Source organism: Pithys albifrons, chromosome 22 (assembly GCF_047495875.1).
Source record: "Pithys albifrons albifrons isolate INPA30051 chromosome 22, PitAlb_v1, whole genome shotgun sequence".
Classification (NCBI taxonomy): Eukaryota; Metazoa; Chordata; class Aves; order Passeriformes; family Thamnophilidae; genus Pithys; species Pithys albifrons.
Window position 1 is genome coordinate 2,391,873 of NC_092479.1, and position 18,429 is coordinate 2,410,301.

The 18,429-nt window shown below is 57.2% G+C and overlaps 1 protein-coding gene across 5 annotated transcripts in view; it reads right to left on the bottom strand.

Moving 5' to 3' along the window:
• Positions 1–18,429, bottom strand: part of CCDC30 (coiled-coil domain containing 30) — a 49,644-nt gene that overhangs the window by 28,135 nt on the left and 3,080 nt on the right. For 4 of the 5 annotated variants that reach the window (XM_071575644.1, XM_071575645.1, XM_071575647.1 and 1 more), the window contains exons 4-6: positions 13,389–13,537; positions 6,627–6,780; positions 623–738 (exon numbers count right to left, since the gene is read on the bottom strand). In XM_071575644.1, the coding sequence (XP_071431745.1) occupies positions 623–738; positions 6,627–6,780; positions 13,389–13,537 (419 nt within the window). The remainder of the gene's footprint in view (positions 1–622; positions 739–6,626; positions 6,781–13,388; positions 13,538–18,429) is intronic. The other variant, XM_071575646.1, reaches the window with a different exon arrangement.

Consider the following 18,429-nt stretch of genomic DNA (forward strand, 5'->3'; position numbering starts at 1 on the left):
GAGCAGGGATGGCTGGGATGGAGCAGGGATGGCTTTCAGGGAGCAGGGATGGCTGTGATGGAGCAGGGATGGCTGTCAGGGAGCAGGGATGGCTGTCAGGGAGCAGGGATGGCTGGGATGGAGCAGGGATGGCTGTGATGGAGCAGGGATGGCTGTGATGGAGCAGAGATGGCTGTCAGGGAGCAGGGATGGCTGTCAGGGAGCAGGGATGGCTGTGATGGAGCAGGGATGGCTGTGATGGAACAAGGATGGCTGTGATGGAGCAGAGATGGCTGTCAGGGAGCAGGGATGGCTGTCAGGGAGCAGGGATGGCTGTCATGGAGCAGGGATGGCTGTGATGGAGCAGGGATGGCTGGGATGGAGCAGGGATGGCTGTGATAGAGCAGGGATGGCTGTGATGGAGCAGGGATGGCTGTGATGGAGTAGGGATGGCTGTCAGGGAGCAGGGATGGCTGTCATGGAGCAGGGATGGCTGTCATGGAGCAGAGATGGCTTCCAGGAGCCAGCCCAGGGCTGTTGGTCCCACTGAGGCCCCTGGGGCTGTGATGGCACAGGAGGAGGTGGCTGGGTTGGGGTGGTTGGGTTGGGGTGGGTGGGCTGGGGTGGGTGGGTGGGTGCTCACCAGGTCCAGGAACGCTTTCCTCTCCAGGTCCAGGGTCTGCACCCGTGCCCTCAGTGCCAGGATCTCCTTGTCCAACCTGCTGTTATGCTCCATGGCCTCCTGGAGCTCAGTCCTGCCTGGGACAGGACAGGACAAACTGGTCAGAGAATCACGGAATCCCAGAATATGCTGGTTGGAAGGGACCCACAAGGGTCATCCAGTCCAACCCTCAGCCCTGCACAGAACCATCCCCAAGAGTCACACCCTGTCCCTCAGAGCATCATCCAAACACTCCTGGAGCTCTGGCAGCCTCGGGGCTGTGCCCACTGCCCTGGGGGGAGCCTGGTCAGTGCCCACCACCCTCTGGGGGAAGGACCTTTCCCTGAGATCCAACCTGACCCTGCCCTGGCACAGCTCCAGCCATTCCCTGGGTGCTGTCCCTGGTCCCCACAGAGCAGAGCTCAGTGCCTGCCCCTCCTCTGCCCCTCCCAAGGAAGCTGGACCTGCAGTGAGGTCTCCCCTCAGTCTCCTCTTCCCCAGCTGAACACACCAAGTGCCCTCAGTGCCCTCACACCTTCCCCTCCAGGCCCTTCCCCATCTTTGTTGCCTCCTTTGGACACTCTCAAATGGCTTCAGATCTTCCCTATGTTGTGTCCCCCCAAACTGCCCCCCCATTGCAGGTGAGGCCACCCCAGTGCAGAGCAGAGCAGGACAATCCCCTCCCTGATGCCCCCCAGGACAGGGATGGCTCCAGGGCATTGCTGACTTGTGCCCAACTGGCCACCGACCAGGACCCCCAGGGCCCTTTCCTGGCACTGCTTTCCAGCATCTCATTCCCAATCTGTCTGTACATCCGGGGTCACCCCATCCCAGGGGCACAATCTGGCACTTCCCCTGGTACAACTTCCTATGGTTGGTCGTTCCCAGCCCTCTGATCTGTCCAGGTCTCTCTGCAGGGCCTCCCTTGTCTGTGAGGGACTCAACAGCTGCCCCCAGCTCTGTGTCACTCACAAACTTGCTCAGTGTCCCTTCCAATCCTGTGTCCAAGTCACTTACGAAGCTGTTGAAGAGCACAGGGCCCAGGATGGAGCCCTGTGGAGCCCCACTGGTAACAGTGACAGTCTGATGTCACCCCAGCCCGGGCTCCAGCACCATCCTCATAGAACACATCCCTGAGAAAAACATCCTTGTGGAGAACATGGAACTCATCCCCATGGAACTCATTTCCATGGAACTCATTCCCATGGAACTCATTCCCATGGAACACCATCCCCATGGAACACCATCCCCATGGAACACCATCCCCATGGAACTCATTCCCATGGAACACCATCCCCATGGAACACCATCCCCATGGAACACCATTCCCATGGAACACCATCCCCATGGAACACCATCCCCATGGAACTCATCTCCATGGAACACCATTCCCATGGAACACCATCCCCATGGAACTCATTCCCATGGAACACCATCCCCATGGAACACCATCCTCATGGAACTCATCTCCATGGAACACCATCCTCATGGAATTCATCCTCATGGAACTCATCCCCATGGAACTCATCTCCATGGAACTCATCTCCATGGAACACCATCCTCATGGAACTCACTCCCATGGAACACCATCCCCATGGAACTCATTCCCATGGAACTCATTCCCATGGAACACCATCCCCATGGAACATCATCCCCATGGAACACTATCCTCATGGAACTCATCCCCATGGAACTCATCCCCATGGAACACCATCCCCATGGAACTCATTCCCATGGAACACCATCCTCATGGAACTCATCCCCATGGAACACCATCCCCATGGAACTCATCCCCATGGAACACCATCCACATGGAACACCACTCCCATGGAACACCATCCCCATGGAACACCATCCCCATGGAACTCATTCCCATGGAACTCATCCCCATGGAACACCATCCCCATGGAACTCATCTCCAAGGAACTCATCCCCATGGAACTCATTCCCATGGAACACCATCCCCATGGAACACCATCCCCATGGAACTCATCTCCAAGGAACTCATCCCCATGGAACACCATCCCCATGGAACACCATCCCCATGGAACACCATCCTCATGGAACTCATTCCCATGGAACACTATCCCCATGGAACTCATTCCCATGGAACACCATCCCCATGGAACACCATCCCCATGGAACACCATCCTCATGGAACTCATTCCCATGGAACACCATCCCCATGGAACACCATCCCCATGGAACTCATTCCCATGGAACACCATCCCCATGGAACTCATCCCCATGGAACACCATCCCCATGGAACACCATCCCCATGGAACACCATCCCCATGGAACTCATCCCCATGGAACTCATCCCCATGGAACACCATCCCCATGGAACTCATTCCCATGGAACACCATCCTCATGGAACTCATCCCCATGGAACACCATCCCCATGGAACTCATCCCCATGGAACACCATCCCCATGGAACACCACTCCCATGGAACACCATCCCCATGGAACACCATCCCCATGGAACCCATTCCCATGGAACACCATCCCCATGGAACACCATCCCCATGGAACCCATTCCCATGGAACACCATCCCCATGGAACACCATCCCCATGGAACACCATCCTCATGGAACTCATTCCCATGGAACACTATCCCCATGGAACACCATCCCCATGGAACTCATCTCCATGGAACTCATTCCCATGGAACACCATCCCCATGGAACACCATCCCCATGGAACTCATTCCCATGGAACTCATTCCCATGGAACACCATCCCCATGGAACTCATTCCCATGGAACACCATCCCCATGGAACTCATCCCCATGGAACACCATCCCCATGGAACACCATCCCCATGGAACACCATCCCCATGGAACTCATCCCCGTGGAACTCATCCCCATGGAACACCATCCTCATGGAACTCATTCCCATGGAACACCATCCTCATGGAACTCATTCGCATGGAACACTATCCCCATGGAACCCATTCCCATGGAACACCATCCCCATGGAACACCATCCTCATGGAACTCATTCCCATGGAACACTATCCCCATGGAACACCATACCCATGGAACTCATCTCCATGGAACTCATTCCCATGGAACACCATCCCCATGGAACTCATTCCCATGGAACACCATCCCCATGGAACTCATCCCCATGGAACACCATCCCCATGGAACACCATCCCCATGGAACTCATTCCCATGGAACTCATTCCCATGGAACACCATCCCATGGAACTCATTCCCATGGAACACCATCCCCATGGAACTCATCCCCATGGAACACCATCCCCATGGAACTCCATTCTCATGGAACTCATTCCCATGGAACACCATTTCCATGGAACTCATCCCCATGGAACACCATCCCCATGGAACACCATCCCCATGGAACACCATCCCCATGGAACTCATTCTCATGGAACACCATCCCCATGGAACACCATCCCCATGGAACACCATCCCATGGAACACGATCCCCATGGAACTCATTCCCATGGAACACCATCCCCATGGAACTCATTCCCATGGAACACCATCCTCATGGAACTCATTCCCATGGAACACCATCCTCATGGAACTCATTCCCATGGAACACTATCCCCATGGAACTCATTCCCATGGAACACCATTCCCATGGAACTCATTCCCATGGAACACCATTCCCATGGAACACCACCCTCTCTCTCACACAGCACCTGGAGATCCAGCAGTTCTGTGCTCCTTACCCCCCATAGTTATTCCAGGGATTCAGTTTGCCTCTGGATCATGGAGAATCCCCCCCTCCCATCTTTCTTATGGAATTCACAAAGAGCAAGGAAAGCTTTGGAAACCCCCAACAGCCACATTCCTGATTTTCACCCCAAGTTCCTCATTCCTCCAGGCAGGGACACAAGCACAGCCAAGGTGTCCATGTTGTCCAGGCATTAACCTCTCTGGAACGGGCAGGACAGGGAAGCTGTGGCTGCAGCCAACCCTTTGAGCCTCAATCAATAAACACACAGTCACAACCCAATTAATGCAGATCTCCAGTTCTGCCAGAGAACACCAGGAAAGGCGTCGGGATGAGGAGCACACGGGCAGCACCGTGTGGAGAACACACTGGGGCCCTCCCAAAAACCAAGGAGGAAACAGTTTTCTTGCAGGAAAGGGAAGGAAGAGTTTTCCCTTCTCAGCTTAAGGCAGGGCACAGGAAATTTCAGCTTAAATTCCATTATTATTCAGGAAAAAATCAAAACATTTCTCCTTGTTTGGTCCCAGTTTGGGAAAAAACCCAACCCATAACCCCAGCCCTGGTTCAAATGGGGACTCAGAGTAGATTTTCAGTTGTGCAATTTAACATAAAAGGCAAAGAACATCTTGACAGAAGCACAGAATGGTTTGGGTTGGGAAGAGACCTTGAGGAGCACCTTGTTCCAACCCCACCACCCACCACAGTCGGTGCTTTACTGAAAAGCCCCTTGACCACCATACAAAGCCTGGGGGATAAAATTCTGCCTGTTCTTGACTCACAAACATCCTGACCTGCCCCTCTTTTCCCATTCCCAGCCCAGCTGCTCCAGGGCTGACTCCACAAGGACAATAAAGGGAGTCCAGTCCTACTTCCCAACACCAAGCCCTGCAACAGCCCTTGGACACTTTGATAAACATCATTTCAAACCCCAAAACCCACTGCCTGGGCTCAGACTGGCCAGGACCAACCACGTCTCTTCCCTCCAAAGCAAACAAGCAGCTGTGAGTTACCCCTGAACCCAAACACCCCGTTTAAAGGGTTTCAGTAAAGATCAGTGATTTCCTTTTGGGTTTTTATGAGCAGATAAATTTCTTTACAGAGCAGCTGGCCCTGAATCTGTCAGGAGGAGAAGCTGTGCAGACACAGCATCGGGACACCACGGGGACGTCACACACACTCTGCACACCAAACCCCACAGACAGAAAGCACCCAACCCTTACTCACAGTTTGCCAAGCCTTGTGTTCACCTGCCCCTTGAGGAGATGGCAAAGCCCAGCTTGAGGGGCAGGGGGTCCATGAGGGTGCCAGGCTGCAGCTGCTCTGCGCTCCGGAGCTGGCGCTGCCACCGCAGGCTCCCCCTCCCCGGGGACACACCGATCAATCCACAGCCACAGCGCGGGGCCCTCGCCCTGCCTGGCACTGCAGGGCTGTGGGTGATGGGCTGGGCAGGGGCTGCCAGGCCCTGGTGCTGTGTGAGAGCTGCAAGGGGGCACCGGACCTGCTGCTGTCCCCACACCTGACCGGGCAGTGCCATCTCCTGAGGGAGCCACTCTCTGCAGTGGCACCCAGGGCTGGCATGTGCCACCTCCCCCCAGTCTGCTGTTCTCCACTGAAATTCTGCACCACAGATCTGGGGACATTGTAAGGAACCCCCCAAAAGGCACCCAGAGCTCCGGGGGCTGCTCGGGGGGCAGCAGAGCACCCAGAACACCCCGAGAGCAGCTTTGCCACCTCTCCCTCCAGAAAACTGTTCCTTTCTACAGTTGATGTTTACAAACCTCCCCAGTAACCAAAGACACTCCGGGGGGTCACCAACAGGTGTGCCAGGGAGGGGAAGGGACACAGTCCAGGCAGTCACTGGTGCTGCTGCACTGCCCAAGGGCTCCCAAGAGACACCATCCCAACTGCACCTGCAGAACCCTGGGATGAGGGTCCAGCAAACCTGTGCACATGGAATTTCAGCTACTCCGTGCCTGGACCAAGTCCTCATTGCCTCTCCATCTCCTGCTAGGGCAGGAATTTCTCCCTGTGCAGGAGCCAGGGAGAAGAATTCAGTCCAGATCCTGCTGCTGGAATCACAGACCCAGAACTCGTCCCAGAATTAATGGATTTGTGGCTGTTACCAGTTGCATTCCCATCTCCTGGGAATCAGGCTAACACCTGATTTTCCCACATTCCAAGCAGAGAGGGCACAGGACAGGCTGCCCCCACCTCCCCAGGGCTCACCCTGACTGGGCTGGGCTGAGAGCAGCAGGAATTAGGAGTGGTTTACCTGTTCCACTCTGCTCCTTGCTCGGTGCATTCAGCCCCTCTGTGGTCCCCTGGAATTCTTCCTGGGCCACCATCAGCCTCTGGGGAGCCTCATCCAGATCTCCCACAGCTCCTGCAGGCAATGCTGGTTCCCTCTCCAGCTCCTCCCTGCAGAACTGAAGCACAAGGGTTAATGTTCCAATGGAAATGAGAAAACCCTGTGGAGATGGGACTAAGGCAGAGCTGTTTGTCACTCTGGGCCACTCATCTCCAAAGCCATTTCTGGGACTTGGCAAAGGCAGGTGATGCCCAAAAGGCAGCCCTGACCCAAAGCTCTGAGTGTCCCCAGGCTCCCAGCAGAAGGGATTAACCCCTGCATGGGCTGATGGGGCTCCACAGCCTGAGGATGAGGCTGAGGGAATCTGCAGGCTGTGGGGTTTCACTCTAAAACCAATAAAAATCCTCCCAGAGTGCTTAGGAATAGACCTGCAATAGGGGGAGACCACAAGACTGAGGAGGAGGAGCTGGGAGGGCTCAGCCTGGAGCAAAGGAGGCTCAGGGGGCACCTTCTGGCTCTGCAATCCCTGCCAGGAGGGGGGAGCCGGGACAGGGGGTCGGGCTGTGCCCCAGGGCACAGGGACAGGAGCAGAGGGCACGGCCTCAGGCTGGGCACAGGGCAGGGGCAGGGGGCATATGGGGGAAAATTTCCTCACTGAAAAGGTGGTCAGGCATTGGAAGAGGCTGCCATGGACAGTTCTGGAGTCACCATCCCTGGAAGTGTTCGAAAAAACATGAGGATGTGGCACTTGGGGACGTGGGTTAGTGGTGCCCATGGCAGTGCTGGGTTAATGGTTGGACTTGGTGAACTCAGAGGGCTTTTCCAACCTTTTGAATCTATGAAATCTCCACTCTTGCTGTGGCACCAGCAAGAAAATGTGCATTTCCTCCTTCCCTGTCCCTCAGACAGCCAAGTGTGTTCACCTGGGGGTGCAGCTCCCAGAGCTGGGCAGGGAGACCAGACCCACCTCACACAGCCAGGACTTGGAATGCACAGCAGCACCAGCCAGGGCATGGCCATGTGTGCCCTGGGCAGGCAATGTGTGCCCTGACCCTCCCATGTGCGCCCTGGCCATGCCATGTGTGCCCAGCCCTGCCATGTGTGCCCAGCCCTGTCATGTGTGCCCAGCCCTGCCATGTGTGTCCAGCCCTGCCATGTGTGTCCAGCCCTGCCATGTGTGCCCAACTCAGCCATGTGTGCCCAGCCCTGCCATGTGTGCCCAGCCCTGCCATGTGTGTCCAGCCCTGCCATGTGTGCCCAGTTCTGCCATGTGTGCCCTGACCCTCCCATGTGTGCCCAGCCCTGCCATGTGTGCCCAACTCAGCCATGTGTGCCCAACTCTGCCATGTGTGTCCAGCCCTGCCATGTGTGCCCAACTCAGCCATGTGTGTCCAGCCCTGCCATGTGTGCCCAGTTCTGCCATGTGTGCCCTGACCCTCCCATGTGTGCCCAGCCCTGCCATGTGTGTCCAGCCCTGCCATGTGTGTCCAGCCCTGCCATGTGTGCCCAACTCAGCCATGTGTGCCCAGCCCTGCCATGTGTGTCCAGCCCTGCCATGTGTGTCCAGCCCTGCCATGTGTGCCCAACTCAGCCATGTGTGCCCAGCCCTGCCATGTGTGCCCAGCCCTGCCATGTGTGTCCAGCCCTGCCATGTGTGCCCAGCCCTGCCATGTGTGCCCAACTCTGCCATGTGTGTCCAGCCCTGCCATGTGTGCCCAACTCAGCCATGTGTGCCCAGCCCTGCCATGTGTGTCCAGCCCTCCCATGTGTGCCCAGCCCTGCCATGTGTGCCCAGCCCTGCCATGTGTGTCCAGCCCTGCCATGTGTGCCCAGTTCTGCCATGTGTGCCCTGACCCTCCCATGTGTGCCCAACTCTGCCATGTGTGTCCAGCCCTGCCATGTGTGCCCAACTCTGCCATGTGTGCCCAGGCCTGCCATGTGTGCACTGGCCATGCCATGTGTGCCCAGCCCTGCCATGTGTGCTCTGGCCCTGCCATGTGTGCTCAGCCCTGCCATGTGTGCCCAACTCTGCCATGTGTGCTCAGCCCTGCCATGTGTGCACTGGCCATGCCATGTGTGCCCAGCTCTGCCATGTGTGCCCTGACCCTCCTATATGTGCCCAGCCCTGCCATGTGTGCCCAGCCCTGCCATGTGTGTCCTTGCCCTGCCATGTGTGCCCAGCCCTGCTATGTGTGCCCAGCCCTGCCATGTGTCCCTTGGCCCTGCCATGTGTGCCCAGCCCTGCCATGTGTGCCCTCGCCCTGTCATGTGTGCCCAGCCCTGCCATGTGTGTCCAACTCAGCCATGTGTGCCCAGCCCCGCCATGTGTGCTCAGCCCTGCCATGTGTGCCCAGCCCTGCCATGTGTGCCCTGACCCTGCCACGTGTGTCCTGACCCTCCCACATGTGCCCAGCTCTGCCATGTGTGCCCTGACCCTGCCACATGTGCCCTGACCCTCCCACGTGTGCCCAGCCCTGCCATGTGTGCCCTGACCCTGCCACATGTCCCTTGGCACCAGTGAGGGGAGTTTTCAGATTCAACACATCTTGACTAGAAGAGGTGCTGCAATCATGGCTTTTATTTGAAGGGAATGTTTCAACCAGAGTTATCCCAAATCCTTGTGAAAATCCCTCAGTTGTCCCAGTGGGTACCGGGAGCTCTGGGGGCTCCCTACCTTTCTTAAAGCCTCTGATCTCCTGACCTTTCCCTGCCAGAGCTGGTGGGCTCAGCTTTGCCCAAAGTGTGTTGGCATAGAATGGGACTGACTCCCTTTATCAGAGGAGACTTTGGATCATGGAATGGTTTGGGATGGAAAGGACCTCAAAACCCACATCATTCCATTCCCTGCCATGGACAGGGACAGCTCCCACCAGCCCAGGCTGCTCCAAGCCCTGTCCAACCTGGCCTTGGACACTTCCAGGGATGGGGCAGTCACAGCTTCTCTGCCCAACCTGTGAAAGGGCCTCACCTCCCTCACAGGCAACAATTTCTACCCAAAATCCCATCTATCCCTGTCCTCTGGCAGTGGGAAACCATTCCCCTTGTCCTGTCATTCTATCCCTTGTCCAAGTCCCTCTCCAGCTCTACTGGAGCCCCTTTAGGTACTGGAAGGGGCTCTCAGGTCTCCCTAGAGCCTTCTCCAGGTGAACATCCCAAGCTCTCCCAGCCTGGCTCCGGAGCAGGGGGGCTCCAGTCCTTGGAGAATCTCCATGGACTTGTTCCAGCAGCTCCACATCCTTCCTGTGCTGGGAGCCCAGAGCTGGAGGCAGCTCTGCAGGGAGGTCTCTCCAGAGTGGGGCAGAGTCCCCCCAGAACGGGCTCTAGGGGTGCAAACACACCCTGGGGGCTCATGGCCAGCTTTCCATCCCCAAGAACCTCCACATCCATCCCCCAGGGAGCTCCAGTGAGTTCCTTCCCCAGCCTGGGCTCAGCTCTGGGACTGTCCAGACCAGGAGCTGCACCTGCACCAGGACTTGCCGAAGTTCACGCGGTCCCCGTGTCCCCTGCTCAGGGCTGTCCCCGTGTCCCCTGCTCAGGGCTGTCCCCGTGTCCCCTGCTCAGGGCTGTCCCGGTGACCCCTGCTCAGGGCTGTCCCCTGCTCAGGGCTGTCCCCGTGACCCCTGCTCAGGGCTGGCTGTCCCTGTGACCCCTGCTCAGGGCTGTCCCTGTGTCCCCTGCTCAGGGCTGTCCCCGTGACCCCTGCTCAGGGTTGTCCCCGTGTCCCCTGCTCAGGGTTGTCCCCGTGTCCCCTGCTCAGGGCTGTCCCTGTGACCCCTGCTCAGGGCTGTCCCCATGTCCCCTGCTCAGGGTTGCCCCCATGTCCCCTGCTAAGGGTTGTCCCCATGACCCCTGCTCAGGGTTGCCCCCATGTCCCCTGCTCAGGGCTGTCCCCGTGTCCCCTGCTCAGGGCTGTCCCCTGCTCAGGGCTGTCCCCGTGACCCCTGCTCAGGGCTGTCCCCTGCTCAGGGCTGTCCCCGTGACCCCTGCTCAGGGCTGGCTGTCCCTGTGTCCCCTGCTCAGGGTTGTCCCCATGTCCCCTGCCCAGGGCTGTCCCCGTGTCCCCTGCTCAGGGCTGTCCCTGTGACCCCTGCTCAGGGTTGTCCCCGTGTCCCCTGCTCAGGGCTGTCCCCATGTCCCCTGCTCAGGGCTGTCCCCGTGACCCCTGCTCAGGGTTGTCCCCATGACCCCAGCTCAGGGCTGTCCCCATGTCCCCTGCTCAGGGCTGTCCCCGTGTCCCCTGCTCAGGGCTGTCCCCGTGACCCCTGCTCAGGGCTGTCCCCATGTCCCCTGCTCAGGGCTGTCCCCATGACCCCTGCTCAGGGCTGTCCCCGTGACCCCTGCTCAGGGCTGTCCCCGTGACCCCTGCTCAGGGCTGTCCCTGTGACCCCTGCTCAGGGCTGTCCCCATGACCCCTGCTCAGGGCTGTCCCCATGACCCCTGCTCAGGGTTCTCCCCATGTCTCCTGCTCAGGGCTGTCCCCGTGACCCCTGCTCAGGGCTGTCCCCGTGTCCCCTGCTCAGGGCTGTCCCCATGACCCCTGCTCAGGGTTCTCCCCATGTCTCCTGCTCAGGGCTGTCCCTGTGACCCCTGCTCAGGGCTGTCCCCGTGTCCCCTGCTCAGGGCTGTCCCCGTGACCCCTGCTCAGGGCTGTTCCTGTGACCCCTGCTCAGGGCTGTCCCCATGTCCCCTGCTCAGGGCTGTCCCCGTGACCCCTGCTCAGGGCTGTCCCCGTGTCCCCTGCTCAGGGCTGTCCCCGTGTCCCCTGCTCAAGGTTGTCCCCGTGTCCCCTGCTCAGGGCTGTCCCCGTGTCCCCTGCTCAGGGCTGTCCCCGTGTCCCCTGCTCAGGGCTGTCCCCGTGTCCCTCTCCTCTGAGCCCTTCCCCAGCACCTTCCTGCTCCCCCTCAGCACCAGCCCCGAGGGTTCCTGAGGCTCAGCACTGTGGTGGCAGTGACACTTTGCTCTCCTGGAGGTGACAGCTGACACACACCGTGACTCAGAACCATCCCCTGGGGTTCTGCCAGAGCTGACCACACAGAGATCAGGTTTGGACCCCCCTTCCTGCCTTAGTGGGGACACATCACCCAAATGAGTTCTGCTTGGGCAGTCTGGCTGAAAGCTGAATTCGTGCCTGTACCAGCAGGAACGTGGCTGTCCCTTCCCCCCGGAGTGGCACAGGGCAGTGGGAACAAGCCAGGCCACACATTCCCGTAAACAGAGTCAGGGGAGCAATTAACCCATTAACCTGTAACACTGATGGGCCTCTAATGACTCTGGTAAACAAGAGTGATGCTCCCCCAACAATGGAGGGCTTAATCCACAGTTTCTGCTTCATAGGGATGGACAGCAATGACATCATCTGGTGGGAATAATCAGCCTGATTCAGGGAGACCGTTTTCCGGGAAAACACATCTCCAGAGTGTCCTTCACCTGGTTTAAAACCACAGAAAAGGTGCCCGGGGTAAGAGCTGTGGAGGTGTGTTCGATTGGAAACAAGGAGCATTAGGATTAAACAATTCCCTGGAAGTGCTCAAGGCCAGGTCTAGTGGAAGGTGTCCTTGGTCCCTTCCAGCCCAAACTGTTGTGTGATTCCTCTCCTGTCAGCAGGAAGAAATTGCAAGGAACAAAAGCAGGAGGAGAAGGCCAAGCCCTGACCCCTGTTTGAGGTCTTGCTCCCTCCCTGCTTTCTCCTGGTTCCAGCTCCTTCCTCACTGCTTGGCCTCTCAAACAAATGGCACTTCACAGAATTCCAGAATGCTCCTGGACTCCAGTTCCAAGAAATGAACACATTCAGGAGTGTGTGGGAATTGGTGGCCTTAAAATCCTGCAATCAGAAGACCCTGAGCTGGAAAGGACCAACAAGGATCACTCAGTCCCACCTCTGGCCCTGCACAGACACCCCAACAATCCCACCCTGTCCCTGAGCATTGTCCAAAGGCTCCTGGAGCTCTGGCAGCCTCGGGGCTGTGCCCACTGCCCTGGGGAGCCTGGGCAGTGCCCACCACCCTCTGGGGGAAGAGTCCTGCCCCTGTTCACACAGAGCAGAGACTGGGGCTGCCCCTCAGGAGGGGCTGCAGAGCCCAGAGATCTCTGCCCTCAGTCCTCTCCTCTCTGCTCCAGCTGGACCCAGAGAAAGTTATCCACTGAATTATTACCCACTGAAGACCCTCACAACCCCAAACTCTTCAACATTCTACTCAACCCACCCCTTTTCACTGTCCCTGTGCAGACAGAGGAGCAAATCAAGTGCAAATGCACAAGTGGCAAAACTAAGACACTGACTCACAATCTTACAATTTCAAAATGGTTTGGGTTGGGAGGACCTCAAAGCCCACCCAGTCCCATCCCTGCCATGGGCAGGGACACCTCCCACCAGCCCAGGTTGCTTCAAGCCCTGTCCAACATGGCCTCGGAAACTTCCAGGGATGGGGCAGCCACAGCTTCTGTGGGCACCTGTGCCAGGGCCTGCCCACCCTCACAGGGAGGAATCCCTTCCCACTATGCCATCTATCCCTGCCTTCTGTCAGGTTGAAGCCACTCCCCTTGTCCTGTCACTACCTGCTCCTGTAAATAGTGTCTCTCCATCTTTCTTGCAGCCCCTTCAGATACTTCACCACCAAGACTCCACAGAGGCCTCAGACAGAGGAGAAATAGTTGCATTTTCAGAACCAGCTCAGAGACACTGCCTTGGCAGCAGCTCTGAGCAGCCCCGGGCAGGGCAGGAGGTACCTGGAGCCCCTCCACGGGGCTGGGCAGCAGCCCCAGCAGCGCCGTCCGCTCCACCAGCAGATACGCCACCTGCTCGCTGGCAGCGCTGCGAGCGATCTGGGACAGCCCCTCCTGCTCCAGCAGCTCCTCCACCTCCTTCAGCTGCTCTTCTGCAAGGCAAGGCAGGGCTTGGTGTGAGCACAGGAACAAACAGGGCGGCATTTCCTGCAGAGCTGCTCCCCAGAGCCTCCAAACACAACCCAGCACGACAGCCCCTGTTTCTCCTGGAGCCCAACAGCTCCCCAAGTCCCTCCTCCTGCCTCCATTCCCTGTTCTTACCTGTTATCCCAGCCCTATTCCCTCTCTCCCAAGGGTTCTGGTCACATCCCCTTCCCTGTCAAGCAGGTGACAGGACTTTGTTGGAGTTGGAGTTCTCCTGCCTGGTTTTTCATGGAGGAGTTTCTAGAACCATTTTCTTCTCCCAGCCTGGTTTATCCTCACCCCCTTAGCCCTGAGCAGAGCTTGGTGGAAACTGAACAGATTAAACAGGCACACAGGGAATCACAGAATCATTAAGGTTGGAGAAGACCTCCAAGATCATCAATTCCACCTTCAGATCACCAGGTCCAGCCTTGGAGAGAACCCAAACAGGTGGATGTGCAGCCACATGGAGTTCTCTTTGGCAAAAGAGACACAAAACACCAGATTGCTCCTAGAGAGCATCACTGTTTTCCCAAGGAACATCTGAGAGGAGGTAGACCTCAATATCTTCACAATTTATCCCAAAATTATAGCCAGGAATGCTCTGTACTGAGAAAACCTTCCAGATTCAACAGCAGATTGGTGACAACCACCCTTACAGGAGTTGGTTTATGGGCAGGCACTTTGTGTTTGTGCAACAAAGGGGTGTTAAAAAGATCCCCACCTTTGTGAGGTTGGAATTTCCCTGCCACAAGAAAATGAGGAACATTTGGTCTCTGCCGTGATCAAGGCAGCAACTCCTGCACCAGACCCAGCACCCTGTGGAGCCAGGGAAGGGCTTTTCCAACCCTTCCTGTGTAATTCAGGTTAAACAAAAACCTACAAACCAAATTTCTCGCCCAAACCAGATTATAAAGCTCTCCAAGTGCTGCAGGATGGAAGTGCAAGGAGTTGTATGGAAGAAGGAGGGATCTTCCCACTCTCTCCCTGCTCAGGGAGCTGGAGTTGGACATCAGAGGTTCAGCAGAGCAGACATTCCCCCCACTCAGGACACAGATCTCTGGATGAGCCTGTCCCTCACTTCCATGCACTGATCTAACCCAGGGCCCAGCAGCCACATCCCGAGGCTCCAATCAATGCCATGTTTCCACCCTGCACTGCAGCCCTGTGGATGGAAAACACCCTGCGGTGCCCGGGCTCACAGGGCACAGCTCAGTCAATTGGGGTCACCCAGGGCCAGCAGCAGCTGCAGCACAGCCAGAGGGCACTGGGCAGGCAAAAATAGCTGGACCTGCTCCATGTGCATGGGGAAGAGCCCAGGGATCACACCAAACTGAGCCCCAACCTGCCCTGCCTTTCCCTCCCACAGTTCTGCCAAACCCCAGCCAAAATGAAGGGAAACTGCTCTGATTTGTGGCCAGGTTCAAACTGGGTTGCAATAACACCAAGGTCATGGGTTCAATCCCCTGTGTGGGCCACTGACTTCAGTGTTGGACTCGATGATCCTTGTGGGTCCCTTCCAACTCAGAATAGTCTGTGATTCTGTGAATGGGATCCCCTGTGCCCCAAACCCACACGGTGCCAGCACTGACACCTTCCCCTGCCAGTGCCAACCCTGCACCCTGCAAAGAAACATTCAGGGTACTGCTCAAGATCCCAGACATTTTCCACAGGCTGAGGAGGCAAAAGCATTTGTGAGGATGAGGAGCTGCCATACCCAGCACAGGTCACCTGCCTGCCAACCCCACTGATTTCTTCCAAACCCCTTTCCTCCCCCACCCAGCAGGTCTGGGAAGAGCCAACACCTCCCCAGGCACAGATACACCAGAGCACTGCTGGTCCCTCTGGCATCTCCTGCCCTCCCTCCTTAGGAAACAAGTTTTATATTTATATTTGGATTCTCCTACCCCAGGAAGACCCCCAGAGACAGCAGCTCACTGGTGTCCTGATCCCACCACAGACCTGTCTCCTCTGGGTGTGTTTTACCCATCCAGCTGTTACAACAAACAAGTTCAGACCACAGATATTCACTCTTTTTATTCCACTTTTTAAACCAATGGAGAGAGCTCCCCAGGGTGGTGTTTCACTGCCACTCCAGTTGTTTTTCAGGAAGGCTTTTGGCACCACAGCACACGTGCTGCTGACCTGCCCTCCAACACCACTCCGGAGTGTCCACTGGGAGCGGGTCAGGAAGTGCCTGGAGGAAAGGAGAAATGTCACTCTGGGCAGAGGAACCACATGAGGTGAAGCTCAGCTCAGTGGCCCAGCAGAAACCAGCCCTGGTTGCTCCAGCAGGAACCTGTGCCAGGCCTGGAGCAAATGTGTGAGCAGGGACTCAGTTCTGCCATCAGAAACTCCTCAGTGTCAGGGATCAGCACTGATGACCCTCAGAGCAAAAGGGGCTCCAGGAGAGCTGGGGAGGGACCTGGGACAGGGATGGAGGGACAGGACACAGGGAATGGCTTCCCACTGCCAGAGGGCAGGGATAGATGGGATATTGGGAAGGAATCTTCCCTGTGAGGCTGGGCAGGCCCTGGCACAGGTTGCCCAGAGAAGCTGTGGCTGCCCCATCCCTGGAAGTGTCCAAGGCCAGGTTGGACAGGGCTTGGAGCAACTTGGAAGGTGTCCCTGCCCATGGCAGAGGGTGGGACTGGGTGAGCTTTGAGGTCCCTTCCAACCCAGTCTGTGATTCCGTGATTGTATGAAACAGCTTTGAGCAGACCAGGCTGCTCCAAGGGACCCCAGACCAAGGTCTCCAGCCTTTACCAGAGTCCTTGTCCCTGCCTTCTCCAGCTCTCAGCTCCAGCCCTCAGTACAGGGAGGATCAGGACACATCCTGCCCCTCACACGCTCAGGCCTCTCCTTTGTACCAGAGGCCTGAACCAGCCACACTCCCCAACTGCCCTTTCCTGTTCTTCCAGTTCTCCCAAAAGCTCCCAACCACCTCCTCTCCTCTTGCCTTGCCCACATTTTCAACAGTCCCAGCAGCCCCAGGGCTGCATTTCCACAAGACTCTCCTGCAGCCCAACCTGCAGGACCATCCTGTCCCTGCTGCTGTCCCCAAAAACAAGAGGGGGAGAAGAGCCAGGGCACAGGTCCCATGAGGAGAAGCTGAGGGAGCTTGGGGGGCTCAGCCTGGAGCAAAGGAGGCTCAGGGGGCACCTTCTGGCTCTGCAATCCCTGCCAGGAGGGGGGAGCTGGGACAGGGGGTCGGGCTGTGCCCCAGGGCACAGGGACAGGAGCAGAGGGCACGGCCTCAGGCTGGGCCAGGGCAGGGGCAGGTGGCATATGGGGGGAAATTCCTCCATGGAAAGGGTGGTCAGGCATTGGAAGAGGCTGCCATGGACAGTTCTGGAGTCACCATCCCTGGAAGTGTTCGAAAAAACATGAGGATGTGGCACTTGGGGACGTGGGTTAGTGGTGCCCATGGCAGTGCTGGGTTAATGGCTGGACTTGGTGATCTCAGAGGGCTTTTCCAACATCACCCATTCCATGATTCTGTGATCTGTGACACAAAGCAGAGGCCCAAGGAATGGGCACCAGGATGCAGATGGCACTCTGCAGCAGAGGCACAGCAGAGGCCCAGAGCAGCTCCAGAAAGGCCCCTGGGAATGTGCCACAGCCCCAGCACATCTGTCTGTCCATGCCAGAGAGGGACAGTGGCATTTTTTGTGAAGAGGCTGAGTTAGAGCAATGGAATCAGAGAGTATCCTGAGCTAGAAGGGGCTCAAAAGGACCATCCAGTCCAACTCCTGGCCCTGCACAGACACCCCAACAATCCTACCCTGTGCCCCAGAGCATTGTCCAAACACTCCTGGAGCTCTGCCAGCCTTGGGGCTGTGCCCACTGCCCTGGGGAGCCTGTTCAGTGCCCACCACCCTCTGGGGAAAGGACCTTTTCCCAATATCCAATCCAAACTCCAGCTCCAGCTGTTCCCTCAGGTCCTGTCCCTGCTCACATGGAGCAGAGATTGGAGCTGCCCCTCGGAGTCTCCCCTCGGCCTCCTCTGCTCCAGCTCAACAAACCTGCAAAGCACAGACCAGCTCACCCAACAAACACTGCACAGACCCCCCAAACCAGCCCAGGGCTGGCATCCCCTGCAGGGGCAGCCTGGGGGAGCAGAGCTCCCTCCTCTGCCCAGATCCCTGAGTTATCCACACACATCACTAATGCCAGCCCTGAGGGCCTTCAAACCCACCTCCTGACAGTGATATCCCAAAACCACTCCAGAAAACCCTTTGGCTTCGAACCACAAATCCCCTGGGCTGGACATGCTGGGAACGACATGACCACAATTAACCAGCAGCTCCATGGCCACGGATCGCGGCTTCCACTCCAGCCTTAATCACTGCTCAGCAGCCACAGGGACCCCGCACAAATGGCAGAAGTCCAAAGGAGCAGAACCGCCGGCAGGGAATTGCTGCGTTCCAGCATTGGGGAAGGTCTGTCCTTCTCCTGCCACCTCGTGGGAAGTGAGAGAAGAACCAGGAATATTTTCCTGCCGCGGCGACGCTCCCAAAGACTCATTAATCATTTCAACCCCTGTAACCACATTTTCACCACAAACCACGGCTCGAGGTGCCCACAGGACAACCAGATTTTTAGGCAAAGCCATCTTTGGAAAGTCACTCCACCAGATGTGCTCCTTGAAAACCTCAAAAGATGCTCCAGACTACAATGAGTTGCATGTTGGGAAAACTCCTGAATTTTCTGCCCCAAGCAAAGCCTTTATCACAAAGAAACTGCCCAAGCTGTGCCACCACCCTCAGTTTTACCTTAGGGCCAGGATAACACACCCCATAAAAGGAATTAATGTAACATGGGCAGCCCTGAAAGTGCAACAGGACATTGAAAAAAATCA